This window comes from Columba livia, chromosome 2 (assembly GCF_036013475.1).
Source record: "Columba livia isolate bColLiv1 breed racing homer chromosome 2, bColLiv1.pat.W.v2, whole genome shotgun sequence".
In the NCBI taxonomy this organism is placed as follows: Eukaryota; Metazoa; Chordata; class Aves; order Columbiformes; family Columbidae; genus Columba; species Columba livia.
The window spans coordinates 118,839,293-118,858,839 of NC_088603.1; the positions used below are offsets into that span (position 1 = coordinate 118,839,293).

At 39.7% G+C, this 19,547-nt stretch overlaps 1 protein-coding gene across 2 annotated transcripts in view; it reads left to right on the forward strand.

The window, feature by feature from the left end:
- LOC102085612 (chloride channel protein C) overlaps positions 1-19,084 on the forward strand; it is an 89,298-nt gene extending 70,214 nt beyond the window's left edge. The window contains exons 14-17 of one of the 2 annotated variants that reach the window (XM_065053490.1): positions 842-1,021; positions 14,570-14,666; positions 15,669-15,764; positions 17,903-19,084. In XM_065053490.1, the coding sequence (XP_064909562.1) occupies positions 842-1,021; positions 14,570-14,666; positions 15,669-15,764; positions 17,903-18,154 (625 nt within the window). In that variant the 3' untranslated portion in view covers positions 18,155-19,084. The remainder of the gene's footprint in view (positions 1-841; positions 1,022-14,569; positions 14,667-15,668; positions 15,765-17,902) is intronic. The other variant, XM_065053491.1, reaches the window with a different exon arrangement.
- Positions 19,085-19,547: the final 463 nt, after the last annotated feature.

Consider the following 19,547-nt stretch of genomic DNA (forward strand, 5'->3'; position numbering starts at 1 on the left):
TTATGGTCCAGTTGTCTCTGTCTGTGGTTTGTGTCAGCCTGTGTCTGAACGAGAGATTCTGGCTTATGGTGTGTCCAGATGATAGAAAAATTAATGTATTTTTTTGAAAATGGAAAATATAAAACAAGCTTAAAACTAGAGCAGTTCATTGACCTCAGTTGTTAGAATCTGGCCTACTGTAATTCCACAGAAATTACTCCTGAACTTTGTGGAAAGTATCTTTATTTTTCATTTCACCCTACTGCCAGAAATAGTGGGTACACACATTCCTCAGTTTTTTATGTTCAAATTTCCTGAAACTTTGCCTAGAACCTGAAAAGCGTTAGAACATACTGGAAAACCCGTATACGATTTTTAAGCTGTCTTTGAAGGGGCTATCATTCTAGCTGCTACCACAATCACAAAAAAAACCAACCAACCTATTGCAATGATAAGCATAAGCCTGGATTTCTCCAAAGTGCTTAACTTTAAACTATTTGATATCAGCCAGAATTCCAGAGGATTTCAGCTCTGATTTAAAATCTTTTTTTAATGTGAAAAGTCATGCAAATTGATAAATGAGTCTTACAATATCCTGTCTAGGATGACCATGTCATGCATATGGTTGAATTTATCATGTATCTCACACAAAGAAAGGCAATGCTTGATAAGCAGTTTTATTGGGTAATTACTTTTTCTTTCTTTTTTTTTTTTTTTTTACATTTGCAAATAAAGCAGATTCATTTCCAGCTTGAAGTAATTTACTAACACATTATAAACTTGTCAAATGCTAACATGGCACAGTAAGCCTCATTTCCTGTTTACTAAACAATCCTTTGGCTGTCTTCTTTGCGTCTTCCAGGTTGAACCTGGAATTGTTCTCTGCCAGCGACATCATGGAGTCTGGCGTCAGAGTCCTTCACCTAAAGGAAAACGTTGCCTGCTTGGCTCGTCTTCTTGCAAGTACAAGCCATGGCGGATTCCCAGTGGTTTGCAGGCCTAAGCCAGACCATGAAGAGGTGTTCCAGGGAACCATTAAAAGGTAAAGATGCTATCAAATTGATTTCATGGGATGTTTCTGGCCGTTTATCAACTTTTATTTTTTTTCTTTAAGCATCTGTTTGTGAAGATTGTTTGGTGTGGATATGATACTTGTCCCTACTTTATTTAGCATGAACAGCAGGTGTCCTTTAAAGAAAGGACCTAGGTCCTTTCTAGTACCAGGTTATTTCATCCGGGATTTATTGAAACAGCACCAATGAAATGATCTTACAGGAACTGCAGAAAAAGGGGAGAATTGCCCTTCAGAACCTTAAAGGTTCACTGAGAAAGTAATTTAAAAGGATTTGAATCTAGTTACTCATGAAATGTCCCATGCCAATTCAAAGCTGTGCCTGTTCTTTCTTTGCAATTTTTTCATTTTATTAGCATATGCTTTTACAGGAAATGAGTTAACATAAATCATATCCTAGACGAGATAAGCAACGAAGTCACTGGAAGTAACATGCTAGGGTAAACAAGAATTAGACTAAAGGAATCCTTGCCATACGAGGACTCTCAAAAGGCATATAAAATCTCCTGATAAACGAAGTATTTATGATACTGTACTTCATATGACTACAAGAGTGAATTCTTCTTTTCAGGAAGGTATCTTAAGACTGTCCTTTGAGTGGTGGGTCATGAGTGGGAGAGTCAGTGACTTAATTTCCACCTAGAGGAAAGGAGAACATGCGTATGCACCTCCTACTGCATAGGTGTTCATGCAGCAAGGCCCTATAAATTATGCTTCCAATAACTGTAATATAAACACACAGCCAGTTTTGTATTGTAATATCATAATATTTCATAATTTGCATGGTGTCTTTTGTCCTGAATGGCTGTAGCTGTACATCTGGTTTTGTACATAATTTTTTTAGTTTAATGCCTCAACTGCATAGCAGTTGGGAGCTATCTGTGAGCAAACAAGGAGAAAAGTATTTTCTTCTGTTGGTCTGGATGGGGAAAAATGTTATCTGTGCATCATCAGTGGAAATTTGGTTAGGACTTGGTCTGCTTGCCTGCTTTATAACAAATTTTCAAGGATAAACTGCTGGCAGCTGGATCACACAAACGTAGCTCATAGCAATGTGGTCAGCTGCCCTTTTGGAACATGATGATCGGAAGGGAGTGAATATTTAATAAAAGTTGTGAAATTGCTTCATTGACAAGTGAAACATTTCATATGAGCCTTTTAGGAAGAGAAATATCTGCTTGGAACGAGAATTGTACAGTGGAAATAATTTGGGTCACAGTGGCTTGCAGGAGCAATGACATCAATAATTGCAGTATCACATACATATATGATATGTATACTTGTTCCCTCACTGTGATGCAGTCATAAACATTATTAATAATAAATGTGCTAAGGCACTAAACCCTAAATTTGAGTGATAGTCTGCAGTGTGCACCAATCTGAAGATGCTATGTAACATAAACTAGCGTGCTTTTTTAGTTCTCAGCTGTCCACCTCAATGAAACTAGAAAACACACTAACAACTGATACAGCTAAAGTTCCTTTTAAATTCATCTCTAGTCTCATCATTTCCTTGTTAATTCACCAGATCACCTTGCAGGGAGCGTACCAGGCTGCTGAGGGGTATGATGAGTTTATGCAAATTCCGCTGTGCTTTGTAATGCAGAACAAAGCGGTGTGGGAGGAAGCAAAATAGGGAGATGGAGGGCTGATCATTAGTACATCCCAAAGAGAGGGGCCTTTAAAATATGTGGATGCTACCTGATGGTTCTGGTAACTTGTGGTTTGCTTAATCCTCAGAGCTCTTTTATGATATATTCTGTTAGAGTCCTAAGTGGGACTCTAAGTGGGACCCTGTCACTTTCAGGATAAATGAGCTGTTGTTAGACTGTTTTGAGTTAAACCAAGATAATGTTATACATGGTTGACAAAGAAGCAGCAAATGGCTTTTTTTGGCTAATTAGTTGCTCACTCCAGTGAAACACACACAAAGAAGTCTGGGAGCATGCATTTAATTCTGGGATGCTCTGACACCCCTTCATACCTCAGTATGTTTCCAGCAGCCTGAGTACTTGTCTGATGAGTTCTGGGTGCCTTGTCCCCAGCAGGGACCATGGGTGACTTCGCTGTTCTGCTGTTCTCACTAACACTGGGATGGGAATGCTCTGCAGCCATCCTCTGAAACAAGCCTCCAAAAATGTGATGTGTCATGGAATTAGTGTATTCATAACCATAAGTAGTTAGGATTTGGGTTTTCCATTGTACTCATAAAATTACAGCTCTTGCAGCACGTAACTGTTAAGACCAAGATGAGAAATGCTGTCAACTCCTTAAAGTAGAAGGGTGCTGTTCAACCCCTTACCCTATGAGAACAAATGCAATCCCACGAAGAGGTGACATGACCATAGGAAGAAAATGCAAAGTTAATTTTGCCTCTTGTACATTGATGATGTTAAAGTGGAAAAAATGTGGCTTGCCTGGCATGTTTTAAAAAATGTGGCTTGGGGAAGATGCAAGAATAATGCCATGATGTTTTTCTTGTCATTTGTCTTGGGCATTATTATTGATTTTCAAACTTTTTTTTTTTTTTCCCTAGTACAAAAATGTCATTTTTAGGTTAAAAAGAAGGGGACAACAAGCTAATGAAGGGAAAGAAGTAAACAATCTGCTAAGCTTGCATGAAGGCAGCAGCAGCTCATATTTTTTTAATACTGTTTCTTATTCATGTGTTTCTCTGTACTGTTTCTGCTCATGAAGTAAGTGTGGATGAAATATTGTGAATTTGGACCAAATGTAAAAGTTATTCAGTACCTGCCTACACTTGAAAACTGTAGTGATAAGAGTTGCTGTACAAGGACACAGGGTTATGTTTTGTAATACATACGGATGATTCTGACCCTTTGAAGAGAAAAGCTCAATGTCAGTTCTTACAAAAGCGAGGACTGTGGCCAAGCAATGTTGGCTGGAGCTTGCATGGGCCTACAAATGCACCTCAATGCTGGCCTGCAGCAAACACCCAGATACTCCAATTTTATTTAAAAAAACCCAAAACACCCCCCCAATGTCTTCCAGATCTGCTCAGTGGGGACAGATTTTAATCCCACTCTTTATGATCTGAATGGTACTGGGGATCAAGACGAGATTACCAAACACCTTTTTACATGGGTGACCTAAATCTGAAGCTGTTATCTTCCCCAGTTGTGTAAGCAGCAGAGACTAAAAACAAAAGCAACTACTAAAGAAAACTTCTTGGCTTCAAGATTGTTAAAGAGGAAGCAAACCATAGCTGAGAAGCAAGTTTCCAAAACAAAGATCTCCTTAGAGTAATAGTTTTGACACTTTGCCATAAACAGAGCTCTGTGCATGCCTGGGAAACCCTCGCAGAATTCAGTTTTAGGAACGTGTGGCTGGTGAACTCGATGCATGAAATTGATGGGGATGGTTGACTAAATGTGTGCAACACAGAGGGTTGAGGGACCAGCTCCCTCCTTCATTTCTCCCACAGTGAGGATGATACATGCACATTAGAATAAAACAAGCTATTCTTTTGCAGTGCAGCTGAAATGCCTCCCCTATTTGCCCCCAGCAACCGCAGGAAGGGAGTTGGGCACTTATGAATGTGTTAGGCCAAAGTCCACCGAGAGCTATAAAAATCATGCCCTAAATGGCATGTTGTCCTGGCAAGGGGGACAACTGTACCCCAGGTGGAATTCATTCTTCAGAGAGACCTGAGGACAGGACCACTGCCTTCCTTCCCAGGAAGTTTCTGCCAGAGACACTGCGTGAGACTGTAAATGCATATTGAGGAGTTGTTGGGAGGTCCCCTGGCTCTCTTTTGTCTTGGCTGCTATAGTCTGTGGCTCTGGATCCTTCTCCAGTGGGAAAAGATAGAGTTCTGCTTCTGCCTAATTTCTGTGGGACCCAGTCTGAAAAAAAGAACAGTTTTTTCTCTTCCACATATGTTACAATGTACTGGTGCAGGGCTATTGTGGGGCAATGAAGTGGTTCTCTGACATGATGAAGAGATTAGACACATCATCACTTGTGTTTTGTTGCTCCATTTTCTTTGCCAGAGATTACTTTATAATATTAACCACAGTAAAAACAGAAGACATGGAGAATTTGAGGAAGAAAGCTATAGGTAACAAATTTCTTTCCCCTGGCTGTGGACACAGCTGGGATATAACATGGAGGGTGATGATACTTCATGGCCATGAGCAATGTCTTTGCCACCATGCTGCTCATCCTCCCATGCATGATCGCTTCCCTTCACGCACATGCATTGACACAGAGATTATTTCTTCCACCAAAAAGGATGAAAACTTGCTCTCTACCTAGGTGATTTTTTCCTGAGGTGCTGTTTATCCCTTATTATATGTAGGTTTCCTGCATATTTGTGACTGATGAATACCATGTTCCTCCCAGGGACTGTTGTGATGTCGGTGGCTTTTCTTGCCTTTACTTCACCTTTGCCAAGGAAAATGAAGGAGCAGGGTTTCTGTACTGCAGCTAAATCCTCCCTGTATTGACTGAAGAAAAGCAGGTGCATGCTGGTGTCTTGTTAGGCGGAGATCTGTTCCCGCCATTTCCTTTGAGGAGAAGTGGTGTGGAGAGGCAGAAGCTGGAGTGCTGCCCGGCAGTCTTAATTTCTGCCTTGAACACAGCTATGAGACAATTTTCCTGGAGAAACTACTGGGCTGATGAATATCACTGAGTAGTCTGTTTGGGAGTTTTACCATAACAAATAATCTGTTTTGTTCATGCTTGAACCTCTCAGATCTGTACCGTACATAGCTCTCTTGTTGTAAGGCTGAAGGCTGGATTCCTAGTTTTTGCCTTTGCACTCTTACCTACATAGCTGTTAGCCATTACTCTGCATTCTGTTTGTGTATCTTTCAGCTGAAGGAAATATTTTTTTTTGCTTGATTTAATTTGATTGGGAGAAAGTAATTATGGAGAAACCACAACATCTCTGACTGTAAGCAGACTGTACAGAATATATCTGTCCAAGCAGAAATGGGTAGAACTTGGTGTTCTGCTACTTCTGTACAGGATGTGACATTGTCTCTGCATTTTTGTCTGTATTTTTTCACCTAGGAAACCCCATCTCTTCCCACCCATCAAGTTTACTGAAACTTCAGCATTTGTGGTTGTTGGAAATTGTTATTTTTGGGCCAAAAAGAAATTTCAATAAAAATATCATAAGTAAAGTTGTAAAAAATCCTTGTAGTTTACCATATTCATTTTGAACTGTTTTATTACACACTTTTATATCCTATATAGGAATGTACTGACTGTGTAACTGCCTTACTCAAACTCAGTTTTGTTTGATGCACATGAAGTGTTCAGAGTCCCTAACTCTCATTTTCAGAACAAAGCTGTAAATCCAAGATCCTTTCAAAACCAGAACTTAGTTCTCTAAATGAGAAAATAAATCCATTCAAAAACTGTGGTCTTCCTGTAGTCGTAAAGTTACAAAAGCTTGGACTTTCAGAAACGCCTAGTTAGCATCACTGACTGAAAGCATGGCTTCCCATTTGAAGACATTTCAAAAAGTGTAATATCCCACAAAACAGATTTTATTTGAAAATCCATCTTAAAATAAAACTCCAATGAGAGATCTTGTTCTGAAAGGTGAGTTAGAGCCTGCTCCTCAGTGTAGTGATGGGAATAGCTCTAAGCGGTGTGAAATTTCCTTGAACACGTCCAGCTGGCCTGAGCCAAGCTGCACAGGCCGCAGAGCGCAGCGTCGCTGCTGTGACCCTGCCGGCAAACCTGCGGGTCTTCATCGCTCACGCAGAGATGGATGTGGAAACTCTCACTTCAGCGGGGCCAGCAGTGCTGGCAAGAACGCTGAGGGCTACATCTTTCCACTTCGGAAACTCAGAGGAGTGATTAAACACAGCTTGATCAGCAGCAAACCCCCTGCTCTAATTCTCGCTCAAAGGATGTAATGTGTAAGGGAGGCGAAGTGCCAGGGAGCTGCACCTGAGAGGAGGATTTCTGCCTCAGGTTAGTCCCTGGTCCAGAGTCAGAAGTACCAGCGGAGGGAGCCAAACTACGTTTCTGTTTGCAATATTTCTTTTGCTGCTGTTCTTGCTGCCTTGCACTTTCTGCTTCCTTTGTGGTAGGAGGAAGCCAGGTACAGAACAGTGTGTACTCATAAACCTCCTACTTGATGGCCCCGCTTTAATTTCCCGGCTTGTAAATTGGTATGGGAAGGGAGATACTCTGCTTTCCACAATCGAAAGACATGGTAGAGCAGCTGTTCCTAGTAACAATAATGACACTATTGCTGAGACAAACATTTTCATGATGATGCATGGGAACACTAAATCCAAACCACATTGTTTAGCTAATGCATGCTTTCACTCCGCTAAAGGGGAATGTCACATAACTGAAAGTAAATTGAAGAGATCAGAGTTTAGAAAATATGACAAAGTTGAAAACTTTAAGCTGTATTACATGGTAACATCCTTTACCAGAGAAATCATTGATCCAAAATGGTGTATGTGTATTTTATGGCAGTTTATTAGGTATGACTTGCCTCTGCTTCGTACAGTGAACAGAAACTGTTGTGAGTCAGGAATGCTTTCTGCCAAGCACTTCAGTAAAAGTGAGCATAGCATATTGATATGTGCTGTGGGAAAGGAGATCTAGCATTGCAACATATTATAGATATGTCAGGCTGTAGGTATGGTTTCTGGTATTTTTCTTTAATCTGCCCTCCCAGTTGGGACTAATGAAATACTCTCAAGGCGTGTGTGTACACATGTGTGCAGAGAGTCCACACACACTCATTTAATAAGGCAATACCTTTATTTTTCTTAGCAAGAGGAGAAGTGCTTGCCTTCACTAAGCAGTGTGGTGCAACAGCTTAGGGACAAATGAAAAGTTAAAGCTGAACTGAGACCTGAAACATTTAATTCATAAATTAATTACTGTGCTTAGCAATATCTACCTTAATATTGTGACAGCCTTGCTGCTGGCATTCTTGAAATAACTGATATAGATTTGAAAGCTTCTTGGAGACTCTTCCTTCTAGCGCTGTTATGGAGAGGTTGCTAAGTTTAGATCACAGGAATGCAAAGTTACTCAATCAAACACGGAAGTTTGCAAAGTTCATACAATAAATTGAGATAAAAATGGTGTCTTGTTTCTTCCAAGAGGATCATGGACAGCTTTCCCCCTTCTTCCTCCCCAAGGCTTTGCTGTATGTTCTGGGTATGGTGATTCTAGCAGGTTTGATCAAAGCTAGAAACACCGTAGGTAGTGGTTTGAAGGCTGCATCTAAACTCAGGCAGCGAAGAAGAAGAAGAAAAGGAGAGGGGGAGAACATTAGGGACTTGATAACTATTTTTAGGTGTGCAGACTAGAGAGCTGATGGCAATATCAAAGTACTTTTGTGATTACTTGGTTTTCGTGTTAGAGGGTAGATTCTGTCAGCACGTTGTTTATTTTTACTGTCCAGACTCCTGCTTTTGAAAAGTTGATCCAGTTAATTTCAATGATGCACTATACAGTTATCTTGCCTATTAAAATAAATGGAATCCAGCACTTTCAACAAAAGCCCTTGACATAATGTTCCTCCCATGTATTGTCAGGGTCTTGGGGCACTGCAGCTTATGAATAACACAGATGGAGGAAGGTTTATAGAGTCTGGGGCAGTGGTTTTATTTCGCATCTGAAGCGCAAAACTTTTCTTCCAAAGAACAACGTTATATGATACTTTTAAAATTAGTAGGCCTGTTTGGTCATACAAATAATTGTGCAGGTGCTGTAGGACTTTGTGATGGAGCTCTTTGGAGGGAAAACTGGAGTGCTGCAGAAGCTGTGTGCTAAGTCAAAAAGCCAAATTAAAAGCGTATGCAGCCTCACTGCAGCATGTGGGTGGCTTTTAGGCAAGTGCAGTGTGTTGTTAAATGTTGAAATCAAATATAGACATGGGGAAAACTGGTGTGTGAATGGAAAGACTGATCACATACTTGTCCTGTTGTTTAAATGTGTGGTAGGTTCCTCTGAAATTGAAAATCTGCCTGGTAACAAGCCAGCTTGTATGGAAATACAAATCTGATCCTAAGTCTTTGTCATTTTCTAAAATCTGGTCTTTCTGTGTGTTTGAAATACTGAGTTTGCGTTTACAATTTAGTTACAGCTGCCCTTGCATTTTCATGTTGAGGCTGTGGACTTACTGTCTGCTCCTTCACCCTGATGATGGTGACCACAAAACCAGATAGCTGGCAACATAATTAATGAATGTTAACCTCAAAACACAGGTCTGAGGTGGAAGAAATCCCTGTTTTGTAGACCTGAAAACTGAGGTAGAGAGATTAAATATTTATTCAGCATCCTTTGAAAGGCTGCGGCATGGACAGGATTTGATCTTTGCTCTGGAAAACCTCAGTCTGGTACTTGATAATGACCTTTTTTCATCTCGTAGGTAACATGCCAAAAATTCATGCAAAACTCCTTCTTGGTTTGAAGAACAAAATATTAAGTAAACAGTAATGATTCAGGCTGCCTAACTTGAAACAACCCTGTAACCCTGAGATTTTGCTGTGAAAGATGAAGATTTGGTGGATTTTAAAACAGTTCCAGGGATGTGATGATCCAATCCTTATCTACTGCCAAGCTCACCGTATGCAGATTACTCTTTTTTTACCAGTTAGAACAGGCACAATGCTATTTGAAGTCAGGAAAAATGCATTTAGTCCACTAATGGCAATCTCACTAAGAACATAAAGTAACAATGATTCTTAAACAGAATTTACATTTTACAGTTGATATACAGAGTTTCTCTCATTGTGCCCTTTTGGAAGCATTGCATGTTTATGCTAGAACCTCTGCTGAGAGCAGAGCAGTGATCAAACCCTGCAAAATCCTCTAAGCACTCCTTTCATTTTGACTGCTGTGAAAGTTGAAGGAGCGAGATACTAGGTCTTATCTGCAACAAGTTTTCAAAACCTTTTTCATGTAAAATAATTTACACCAGCCAGGTATCATGATGAGGAAGGATTGTGAAGGGTTTCAGGGTACCATGTTTAGTTATTTTAGTGTGCAACTTATTGTTACTTGTTACTGTTCTTATGCTATCATTTTTCAAACTGACTGACATAAACCAAAATTTAGTAATTGATGTCACTGGGTTTTAAACATGTCTGAGAGAAGCCAGTAGGTTTTTAATACAAGGAAGGGACATTTTAAAAATTCTGCTCAGATTATGTTAATCGCTGATCCCCACTGAGTTGGACATTGGCCAAAACATCAGATAAAATCAGCTAAAGAATAAAAGCAAAGCAGGTATCTTTGCTGGATTAATGCAGCAGAGTGCACCTGGAGTACTGTGTTCAGCTCTGGAACCCTCAACATAAGACAGACATGGACCTCTTTGAGTGAGTCCAGAGAAGGGCCACGAAGACAATCAGAGGGCTGGAGCAACCTCCCCTATGAAGACAGGCTGAGACAGTGAGGGTTCAGCCTGGAAAAGAGAAGAGAAGGCTCTGGGGAGAGCTTATAGCAGCCTGCCGGTGCCTAAAGGGGAACTAAGGAAAACCGTAGAGGGGCTTTTTACAAGGGCATGTAGTGATAGAATGAGGGGTAATGACTTTAAACTGAAAGAGAGTAGATTTTGATTAGTTATAAGGAAAAAGTTCTTCACCATGAGGGTGGTGAGGCACTGGAACAGGCTGCCCAGAGAAGCTGTGGATGCCCCATCACTGGAAATGTTCCAGGCCAGGCTGGACGGGGCTTTGTGCAACCTGGTCTAGTGGAAGATGTCCCTGCCTATAGCAGCGGGGGTGGAACTAGATGATCTTTAAGGTGCCTTCCAACCCAAACCATTCTATGATTCTGTTAAATATGCCTAAAACTTTCTGAAGCAAGCTAAAAATGTTGCTTCAGGTTCTCTACTCTTCTCCTCCAACCCCACTGTGTACATATTTTATCCACTAAATTTGGGAGAGTCCTGTCCTGAATGCTTTTGCCAGTGACATCATCTTTTAATCTTCCTTCTGTTCATTTGCAGCTACTTTGGAGCTGCAGTTGCTTTTATGTCACTCCCCCAATATTTAGAATTTGTAGTTTCCTCAGATAATTGGCAATCTTCACAAGAAGAGTGACACAATCAGCTGTCAGATACTTTTCATTCCTGACTTTCATGCCAAATCTGACATTTGGATATTGGGATAATAATGTGTTATCTTAATTAGGTGTATCTTCATGATGCATGCTTTATAACAGATAGAGCATATGAAACTACTGCAGTGCCTTGCCAGGGTATCTTTGAAATGAGATTCCCTACTTAAGGGTTTTCTTCCTTCTTAAATAAATAAAGAGTAAATGAACAATTGCAGAGTCCAAGTTTGAATCCTAGCACTTCCTGTTAAACCTCACAAAATAGTGCAAGAAACATGTTTGGTCTGCTTTCTAAGGCTTGATGATGTGATAGGAAGGATGTTGTATGTAACATCAAAGAGTGGGGTTGTTATACCTCTGAAGCCTGACTTCTGGAAGTCCAAATGAAATAATGTATGTTCATTTTTCTCCTGAATATGGCCGTTTTTAATAGGCTTGGATTCTTATCAGAATTGTTCCAATGGTTTCCTTCATTGTGTTTGTGTGTGCTTTTTTTTTTTTTCACTAGCCAAATTTCTCTCACACTTCCCAAGACCCTGTTAAGTGACTCCCTGCTGAGTTTAGTGCCGAGCAAATTGCAAACTGCCAAAATTGGCCAACATACTAGTGATGAGCAAACGTTTCTGCTCTTTCAGATCATGGTGAATGTTGCTGTTTCTTTCTTTTTTTTAAAATTATTATTATTTTTTTTTAATTCCAGCCCATGCTATTGAAGTGGAAAATAGTGAAGTCTGGACTATGGACAGGCCTGAACAGTGTTTTGGGCCTGAGCATGCAGAGTCTGGCAAAGGATCAGGGTGGATCATAACTTTTGTACTCAATGTCTATATATTCGTGTTAGGATTAAAATCTTGAGAGTATTTCTGTGTTTGTCCTTGAAATTGGCTTTTTGGAGCTGTATGTGATGATCTTAGACACAGAATTTAGATCTGTGTATTTATACCTCATGTAGAACAACTACAAACCTGTTTGTGAAAGACTGTAAAATGGGAACCTTTAGGGCGCCCTGCAGAACAAAGTGTGTAGTGCACCAAATGTAATTCATAGGCCATGACTGGATTCATTTCTTCTCCATATCTTCTGCTGTAGTGAATATGTTATAAGTATATTGTATTTTCCTCCCTTTCCTCCTCCAAATGTAGCCTTGAGGGGAATAGATCTTGCCTGTTGTAGCATGCCTGTGCTGTTCTTAGGGTGTTCTCATGATTGTCCTCAAACCCAAGTCCATTAATTGTCTATGTGACATGTCTGTATGCTGGCATGCACATGGCAAGAGGCTCAGGGCAAGGCAGTGACTTCCCCAGGAGGAGAGATGTGAGCTCAGGGCAAAGTACTTCTTCAGCAGAGTTTTCTCAGCAGTTAGCTCTGCTGCAGCATTGTGGTCTCCTTAGCAGTCTGAGAGAGATTTTATGAAAACCAAAGCTGGTCAGATATTAAATTAAGACAAAGTTTCAGTGCTCATAAAGAAGACTAAATTCCTTGTTTGTCCTGTGAATGGGATGTGCTTTAAAGGTAGGAGCAGGTGACAGATTCCTAGGACCCCTGGCTGTGCCAGAGATTTTCTTCAGAAGTCTTATATTTTCCACAAGTTCTTTTCACTCTCAGGTTTTCACCTGTAAAAGGGTGATACCTACATCCCAGTCACAGGCATACCTACTTATAAATCTCATTGAGAATCTTAGGTGAGAGACCAAGGCTGTGTCTGCACTAACAAAATGCAGATTTCGAGACTGAATCTACAGAGTGAAACAGCTGACTGTTTCAGGAGAAAGGGGACTGCTCTGCAATGCTAACCAACTGATGGGAGCTAGAGGTCATAGGATAGTTTCCTTCAGAAGCGTGTTCCAGATCTGAACTAAAATGTGAAGGAAGATGCTTCCAAAGTATCTTGTTATTAAGTTGGAGAAGAGGTGAACTATATAAAATACCTGAAACGTGAAATTGCAGACAGTTTAAGATAATACATTGGAAACTATTGTTACATCTTCATATGTGGCAGCCCAATACTATTTCATAAGCTTACTGTTTGCTTTTTTTTTGACTCTTTACAGTTTTGTTCCAGCTTCATGAAATGCAGGACAAAGAAGTACACAATAGTGAAGGGGTGACTGGAAATCAAATAATAGAACGGCAAACAGCCTGCTGGCCAGGGCAACCAAGGGGAACGCAAGGACCTGGTTGTACAGATCCCTGTTTATTCAGCATAGAACCCCTTCAACAGGAGGAATTAAGATGTACCATACATAGACACTAAGCCCTCATTATGAAGGAGAGTGTGGAGAAAGGGCTTGAACCCGGTTCTTCCATATTCAGTCCCCAGGGAGGGCACTCACCACCAGGTTTTGGGGCTGGCAGGCACATTGTCTTAGTGTAAGTCCTCTGCTGTGGAGTGCTGATCTTACCTTGATGCAAACTAATATTTCCCAGGAGACATTATCTTAAAACTAGTAAATACCTATAAGAAGTTTTATTTTAAAAATAAATAGTTTCTAATATGGAAAGATCTATCTGAAAAATTCCCAGCTTAAGCTTGGAGTTCCAGTCACAAAAGCCACTTTGTACCTCATTTCTCTTTCTCTGATCCCCTAATGAAGGTTGTGTCTGCTCTTCTCTGGGTCCCTCAAGCTCATAATTTAGCAGTGTGTTGCACGTCTTTGTACTACTGTAGTAGCTCTTACTTGTAATCACAGAGCAGGGCTAACATGATATTATGTTGCAAAACAAAAAGCTTTGTGGTCATCCCCAGGGTGTTTGTTATATAAATATAAGTTAAAAGGCTGGAAGTGGATAGTGTGTGTGTGGAGTGTGTGCTTGTGTAAGCAAGGAAACACTAAGATATAAATGATAACTTGAAATATATTGCTTGTCAAGGCTTTTTATGTGTGGTGCAGAAGGGGAGAACTCCAAAAGAGGTTTGAAATGATGTACTAATTGATAAAGCTATCCATTTTCGTATGACTAAGTCAGCAAGAATATGAAATACCTTAATTAACTCTGGAGTGCAGTACTGTGACAAGAGGTTTCACCAATGATTTAAAATGACATGAATTTTTGGCAGATCCTATGCTTTAATGTAGATGTTATTTAAGAAGGATGTGGGAAGAAACAAAAGTCTATCTATCTATATTCAGATAACTGTATTTGCTTACTATTTGTATTGTCTTGTTGGGTGCAAACTAGACAGTGCATGAGCCGTTCCTGCCAAGCAGGTTGATCCAGGTCAAGAAGAACATGTAGGATAGCTGATGTCCTATAGCCAAACCTAAACCAGAAAACATCTGTGTGATGCTGCTATTGCTGATAGAAATATGTGGTCAGCCCACTAATACTCTATCCATCACATATCTGATGGTAAAACACTGTGTGCTTGCTTTTTAAAATTTGTCCCTCATAGTGAACATAGTCCTCTCCCTCTTTTGCACCTTATTTTTTTGTCAACCTTAGGTTAGAGCTGTGCATGCTGCTGGAGAATGAGCACATCTTTGAATCAGAGGCAAACGACGAGTCTCTCTCCTCTTCTCTTCCTCTCTCCTATGAGAAGGTAAACTTTTTTTCTTTCAACTCTTTGCTTGTTTAATCAGCATGTATATCAGATGATTTAGGATGAGCTCTCCATGAATGAAGAGATAAAGTAATATATGTGGTTGGGATAAAGTGGTCAGGTATGATTTAAAGGATGAGCAGAGACCTTCCGAGGACAGCTGTCATAAACTATAATACTACTTGGAATCTGACAGTTGTGCAAGAGTGCTGGCAAAGAAATTCCTTGCTCAGATAGGCTGTTCTAATCTTCTCTCTCTCAACTTCTTTGTGGGTAGCAGAATTATTGTAATATTTAATTCTGTATGGGATAGCACCTCTTTGAATGACGAGTGTTTATAAAAGCTTTCAAACTTGAAAAGCATGTAGCATTCTTCCCTTTGATAGATGACGAAAGGATTTTTAGGAACAGTAAACATCAAGTGTGGTAGAAGAGAACCATGCGTTACCAAGGCAAGACTATTAATGGAGGTTTGAGCAATTTATAGAGCCACAACTGGAAAGTCATCCTGTATTACTGAAGCTTGGTCTGCGCACAGAAATCTGGCTGGTAAAACAATGTTGAGAAGGAGCAGGGCAATTATGTGTGGGATGAGGTGCCAGGATACAAACAGGTATTCCTATGGAAGAGGGCTGAAGCTCATTTGGTGGCTGATGCCAGTTTAGTTGTGTTTTTCTGCACTATGTTATCATGTAATTACCACTTAGTGTGTGAATTTTCACAGCGTGAAAAACCTCACCCTCAAGCCAATATAATTTACATTGTCTTAATAGAGATACAGTTACAGTAAAGGAAAAAAAAATATTTTTGTTACTGAAGACTGTTTTATTTTAAATTGCTAATTTAAGCCTTATTGGCAAAAGAATTTACGAAGTTGGGACAAGCTCTGCCAGTGGAGCTCTGCTAGAAAATTTTCTCTTGAGTCAAACTGGAAAGCTTTTGAACCTTGGGTTGTAATGCACAGTGCAGAAGAAAAGAGAAATGGATTCTTGCCTATTCCAGATAACAGTCGAGAAGCTGCCCAATCCGTTGCGCCTGACCATGCTGCTGAATCTCTACACTACAGATCCGCGGTATCAGCAACTCTTCATCAATCTGGTAAGACTGAAGCCAACTCTAAAAACAAACATTTCCTCCATGAACAATGTGTTTGTTATATTTTCTCATTTGTTTATGATGGCTGTGTCAGCCGCACTGATTTACATAAACACTGCCAATCCCGGGATGTTACATTCTCAACAAAAGTAGCTGAGTACAAACAGCATTCCGAAGTTTTAATTCATATTGTATAAACATAACAGATGTTGATAAAATGAGCCAAAAAGAAAATACAACAAAGGAGACCATTTCAAGGGGGCTTTTGATTAAAATACATTCCAGATTGACAAAATGATACAATGTTAATGGAATAGATCATTTAAATGTCATTATTTGGCTCTTATAGTCCTATAAAGCAAATATAAAGCAATGCTTTTGAGATTTTAGGCTCCATTACAGTACAGTGCCTATACATCAACTTATAAATAAAGCTATATTTCTTTCCCTTTTCCTTTTTTTTTTTCTTTTAATCCCTGCTATGACATTGCCACATTTATTTCCTAAATACTGCATTGAAATACTGGGTCCAAAAGCAATAATGTGTTTGGTATGCTGAACAAGGCCTAAAATAAATAAATTATAAACAAAATAAATGTATATTCTGCCTTGGAAAATTTCCAGTCTACAGCACTGAAACTGAGTTTGGGACACACTGTGAAATCCAGACGAGAGACCCTAATTCGAATGGTTTATATTTAAAAAGATATAAGAACAGGTCCTCTTCACTCATGTGTAAAGAAGATAGGACTAAATTGGAGATCTGTCCAGTCTGAATTCCTTGTGTTGAGAATGGCTAGGAGAGAAAAGTTATAAAACCCACAGTGCTCCTGATATCCATAATTTATTTTGGTTTAAAAGTTTCCTTTTAATAGATGGGGAAACTGAGGTGGAAAGAGGACACCTGGCTTTCTGAAGTTCAAGCGGAGGTCGTGCATAGGAGAAGCAGCCAGCTCAGCTGAGATGCCATCCAGTGCTCATGCCATTGGGCCACACAACTTCTTTTTATAGGAAACATATTCCACTCAGTTAGATTTCACACTGACACCTAGCTTTTTAGTACCTGACGTGATCCCTGAAGCACAAAGTTTAGTGTCCCTTCCAACAAACTGTTTTTGTCACTCATGAAAGCTCTGTTTTTGATCTCCACAGAAATGCTCATTGTGAATTCTCAGGCTTAATGGTTTCCTGTGGCAGTGAGTTCCACAGCAAAATTATATGCGGTATAGAAAAAGGAAATCTTTTTACTTTTAATTTTTTCCTCCTTATGGCTTTGAACATTTCATCAGTCCTGTAATGAAAGGAGAAGAGACAGGTCCCTCCATACTGTGCATTTATTTATATTATTTTATCATCTCTTTGCTTCATTTTTCCCCTGTCTGGGAAAGGATATGCTTGGGAAGCATAATACATCTTCCTACATCTTCCTTGACAGAAACTGGCCAAGTCATAAGAAGAAGACTGTACAATTATGTGAAAAGTAAAAACTTAGTGAACACCTATATAAGCTATAAAGACCAGCTTGGTTAACAATAAAATGGTCTGCAGCTCTGGTTCTATCAAGAAACAGTTATAGCCCTCATAGTTTTCAGTGACCAGAGTTTAGTACTTGGAGGCCCTCTTCTTCTCAGAGTCATATGATTCTTTTCTTTGTCCTCTTCCTCACAGTGTATCTTCCTATGTGAAGTGACTTTTAAAAGCGTTTGCTGCAAAATACTACAGGATGTCATAAATGGTTGTGTAATGAGATAGCCGCTATAAAAAGTCTTAAGACTTAATAAATATTGGGGTCACTGACTATTTCAAAGTAAGAACTCTGACCATATCAATGGAGCTCAACTTTGCTTTTCTAGCCTGTGAGACTTGGGTACATTCCAGTCATAATAGTTTATTTAGTGTGAACGTAATGGTTCACCAAAAAAAGAAAGAGTTTTTTTACTATGGTATTTCCTGATGTTTTAGGTATAATTGGGGATGGGGAACCAGGAGAGAAGACCTAATGTTCTTATTGGCTCCTGTCCCTCAAGCTTGATGCCTCTCTCTCCCTGGCCTCCTTCCTCTGCTTCTCCTCTCCACCCCTGCGGCAAGGGATGCCCTTGTACTTTTGTGTTCTTCCTATGTCTTCTCTCTTTGCTTTACAGGAGCCATACGTAAATAAATCAGCAATGTCAGTCCAAGCTCATTTCTCATTGCATCGCACCTACATAATCTTTCGCACCCTAGGGCTGCGCCACCTCACTGTTGTTGACCTGAAGAACCGAGTGGTTGGGGTGATCACCAGGAAGGACCTGATGCCTTTACCACTGGCGGAGAGGCTCAGGCTCCGGCTGGCTACACAGGCCCCTGATGCAGGTGAGCAGCCCCTGGATTCAAGGCCATGGATGTGTTCTTAGTCTTTGTCACTTCTTTTTGAGCCTGTGTTCTTCTTCAGGAAAAAATAATCAGAGATTTTCCACTTGATCCCTTCTGGAGAAGAGGTGCTTAAAACCTGTTGTGTCCAGACATGTGGGATTGTAGCCCAGAGCTATGTCTTTTCAGCTGTTTGGTGATTGCAAAATTCATTGATTTACACGCTTCTGAGACAAAATAAGAATTCACGTGTTTATGGAAGACGTACATAAAATCTGATGTGAAGGATGGAGGTCAAGAATGCTCTTGTCACGCTGTGTCTATGCCTTCCAATGAAAAAATGCCATAACCGTTAGCAGCAGTTATGTTGGCAAAGACTTTCAGTGAGGACTAAATCTTCAAATTCTGAGTATCTGCGTGTTAAAAAAGAGGATGTTTCCATGCAATGTTTCTATGTTAAGATATGTATGTTTAACTGAGAGGAAATGCTGCCTTCAGAGAGGTGGACAACTGAGAGGAACAAGGGATTGGCCTTTCTTATTGGACTACATGCGTTAGAAATTGAAAGGGAGAACTGTACATAACAGAAAGTTATTGACTGTGGGGCTCTTGCCAAATTCCCATCACACTTCTCAGTGAGAGAAACTTGACATGCTTTTCTGCTGCCTACATTTCTTTCAATTTCTCCTACTCCTAGAATAGGCTCTCTTTCTCTCCTTCCACCTGATAACATTTTTAATTAAGTTCATGTGCAGTGAGATATGGGACTAATAATTCTAATAATGGAGAAGCAACATGATAAATTGTGGGAGTGGTTTTTGTGTATACAGCATCATATTTACAAATTGAGCACAGATTAAATAATTCTTTGTGATTTTTGAGTGATGTAATATTTGAGACCTTGGAAAGTGATGTTTGTCAATAAAGGAAAATGAACAATTTTTTCAATAAAGGTGCTTTTAGATTTTCATCTATGACTTTGTAATTGATGTTTAATTTTCTCCTGTTTAATACCAGAGGAATTCCCACAGATTTGGGTATTAAAATCAAACATGTGCAAAAAAAATCCACTACTATTAATGTTGTTATAATGAATACCAAGGAAAAATAGTATTAGTTTACTGTTTATAGAAACTTGCCAAAATTCCTGAAAGTAGATTTCTGGTATTTGAATCATGCAGCTTTGAGTCTCCTATGAATCGAAGATTTGTTGGATTTTCTCCTGTTTTCCCTGCTGGATCTTGTCTTTATTATCAATAATGTTGCTTTTCTAGCACCACAAAGAATGCACAGCACTTTGAAACAGAAGTGTCCAGTCAATGCAAATAGCTGGCAACCCAGAAACTTATGAAGGTACATGAGAACTGCTCTTTAAATGATCAGTTAAAATATGTCATATGCAAGATGAGAAATGCTTTGCAAATCATCCAGCAGAGA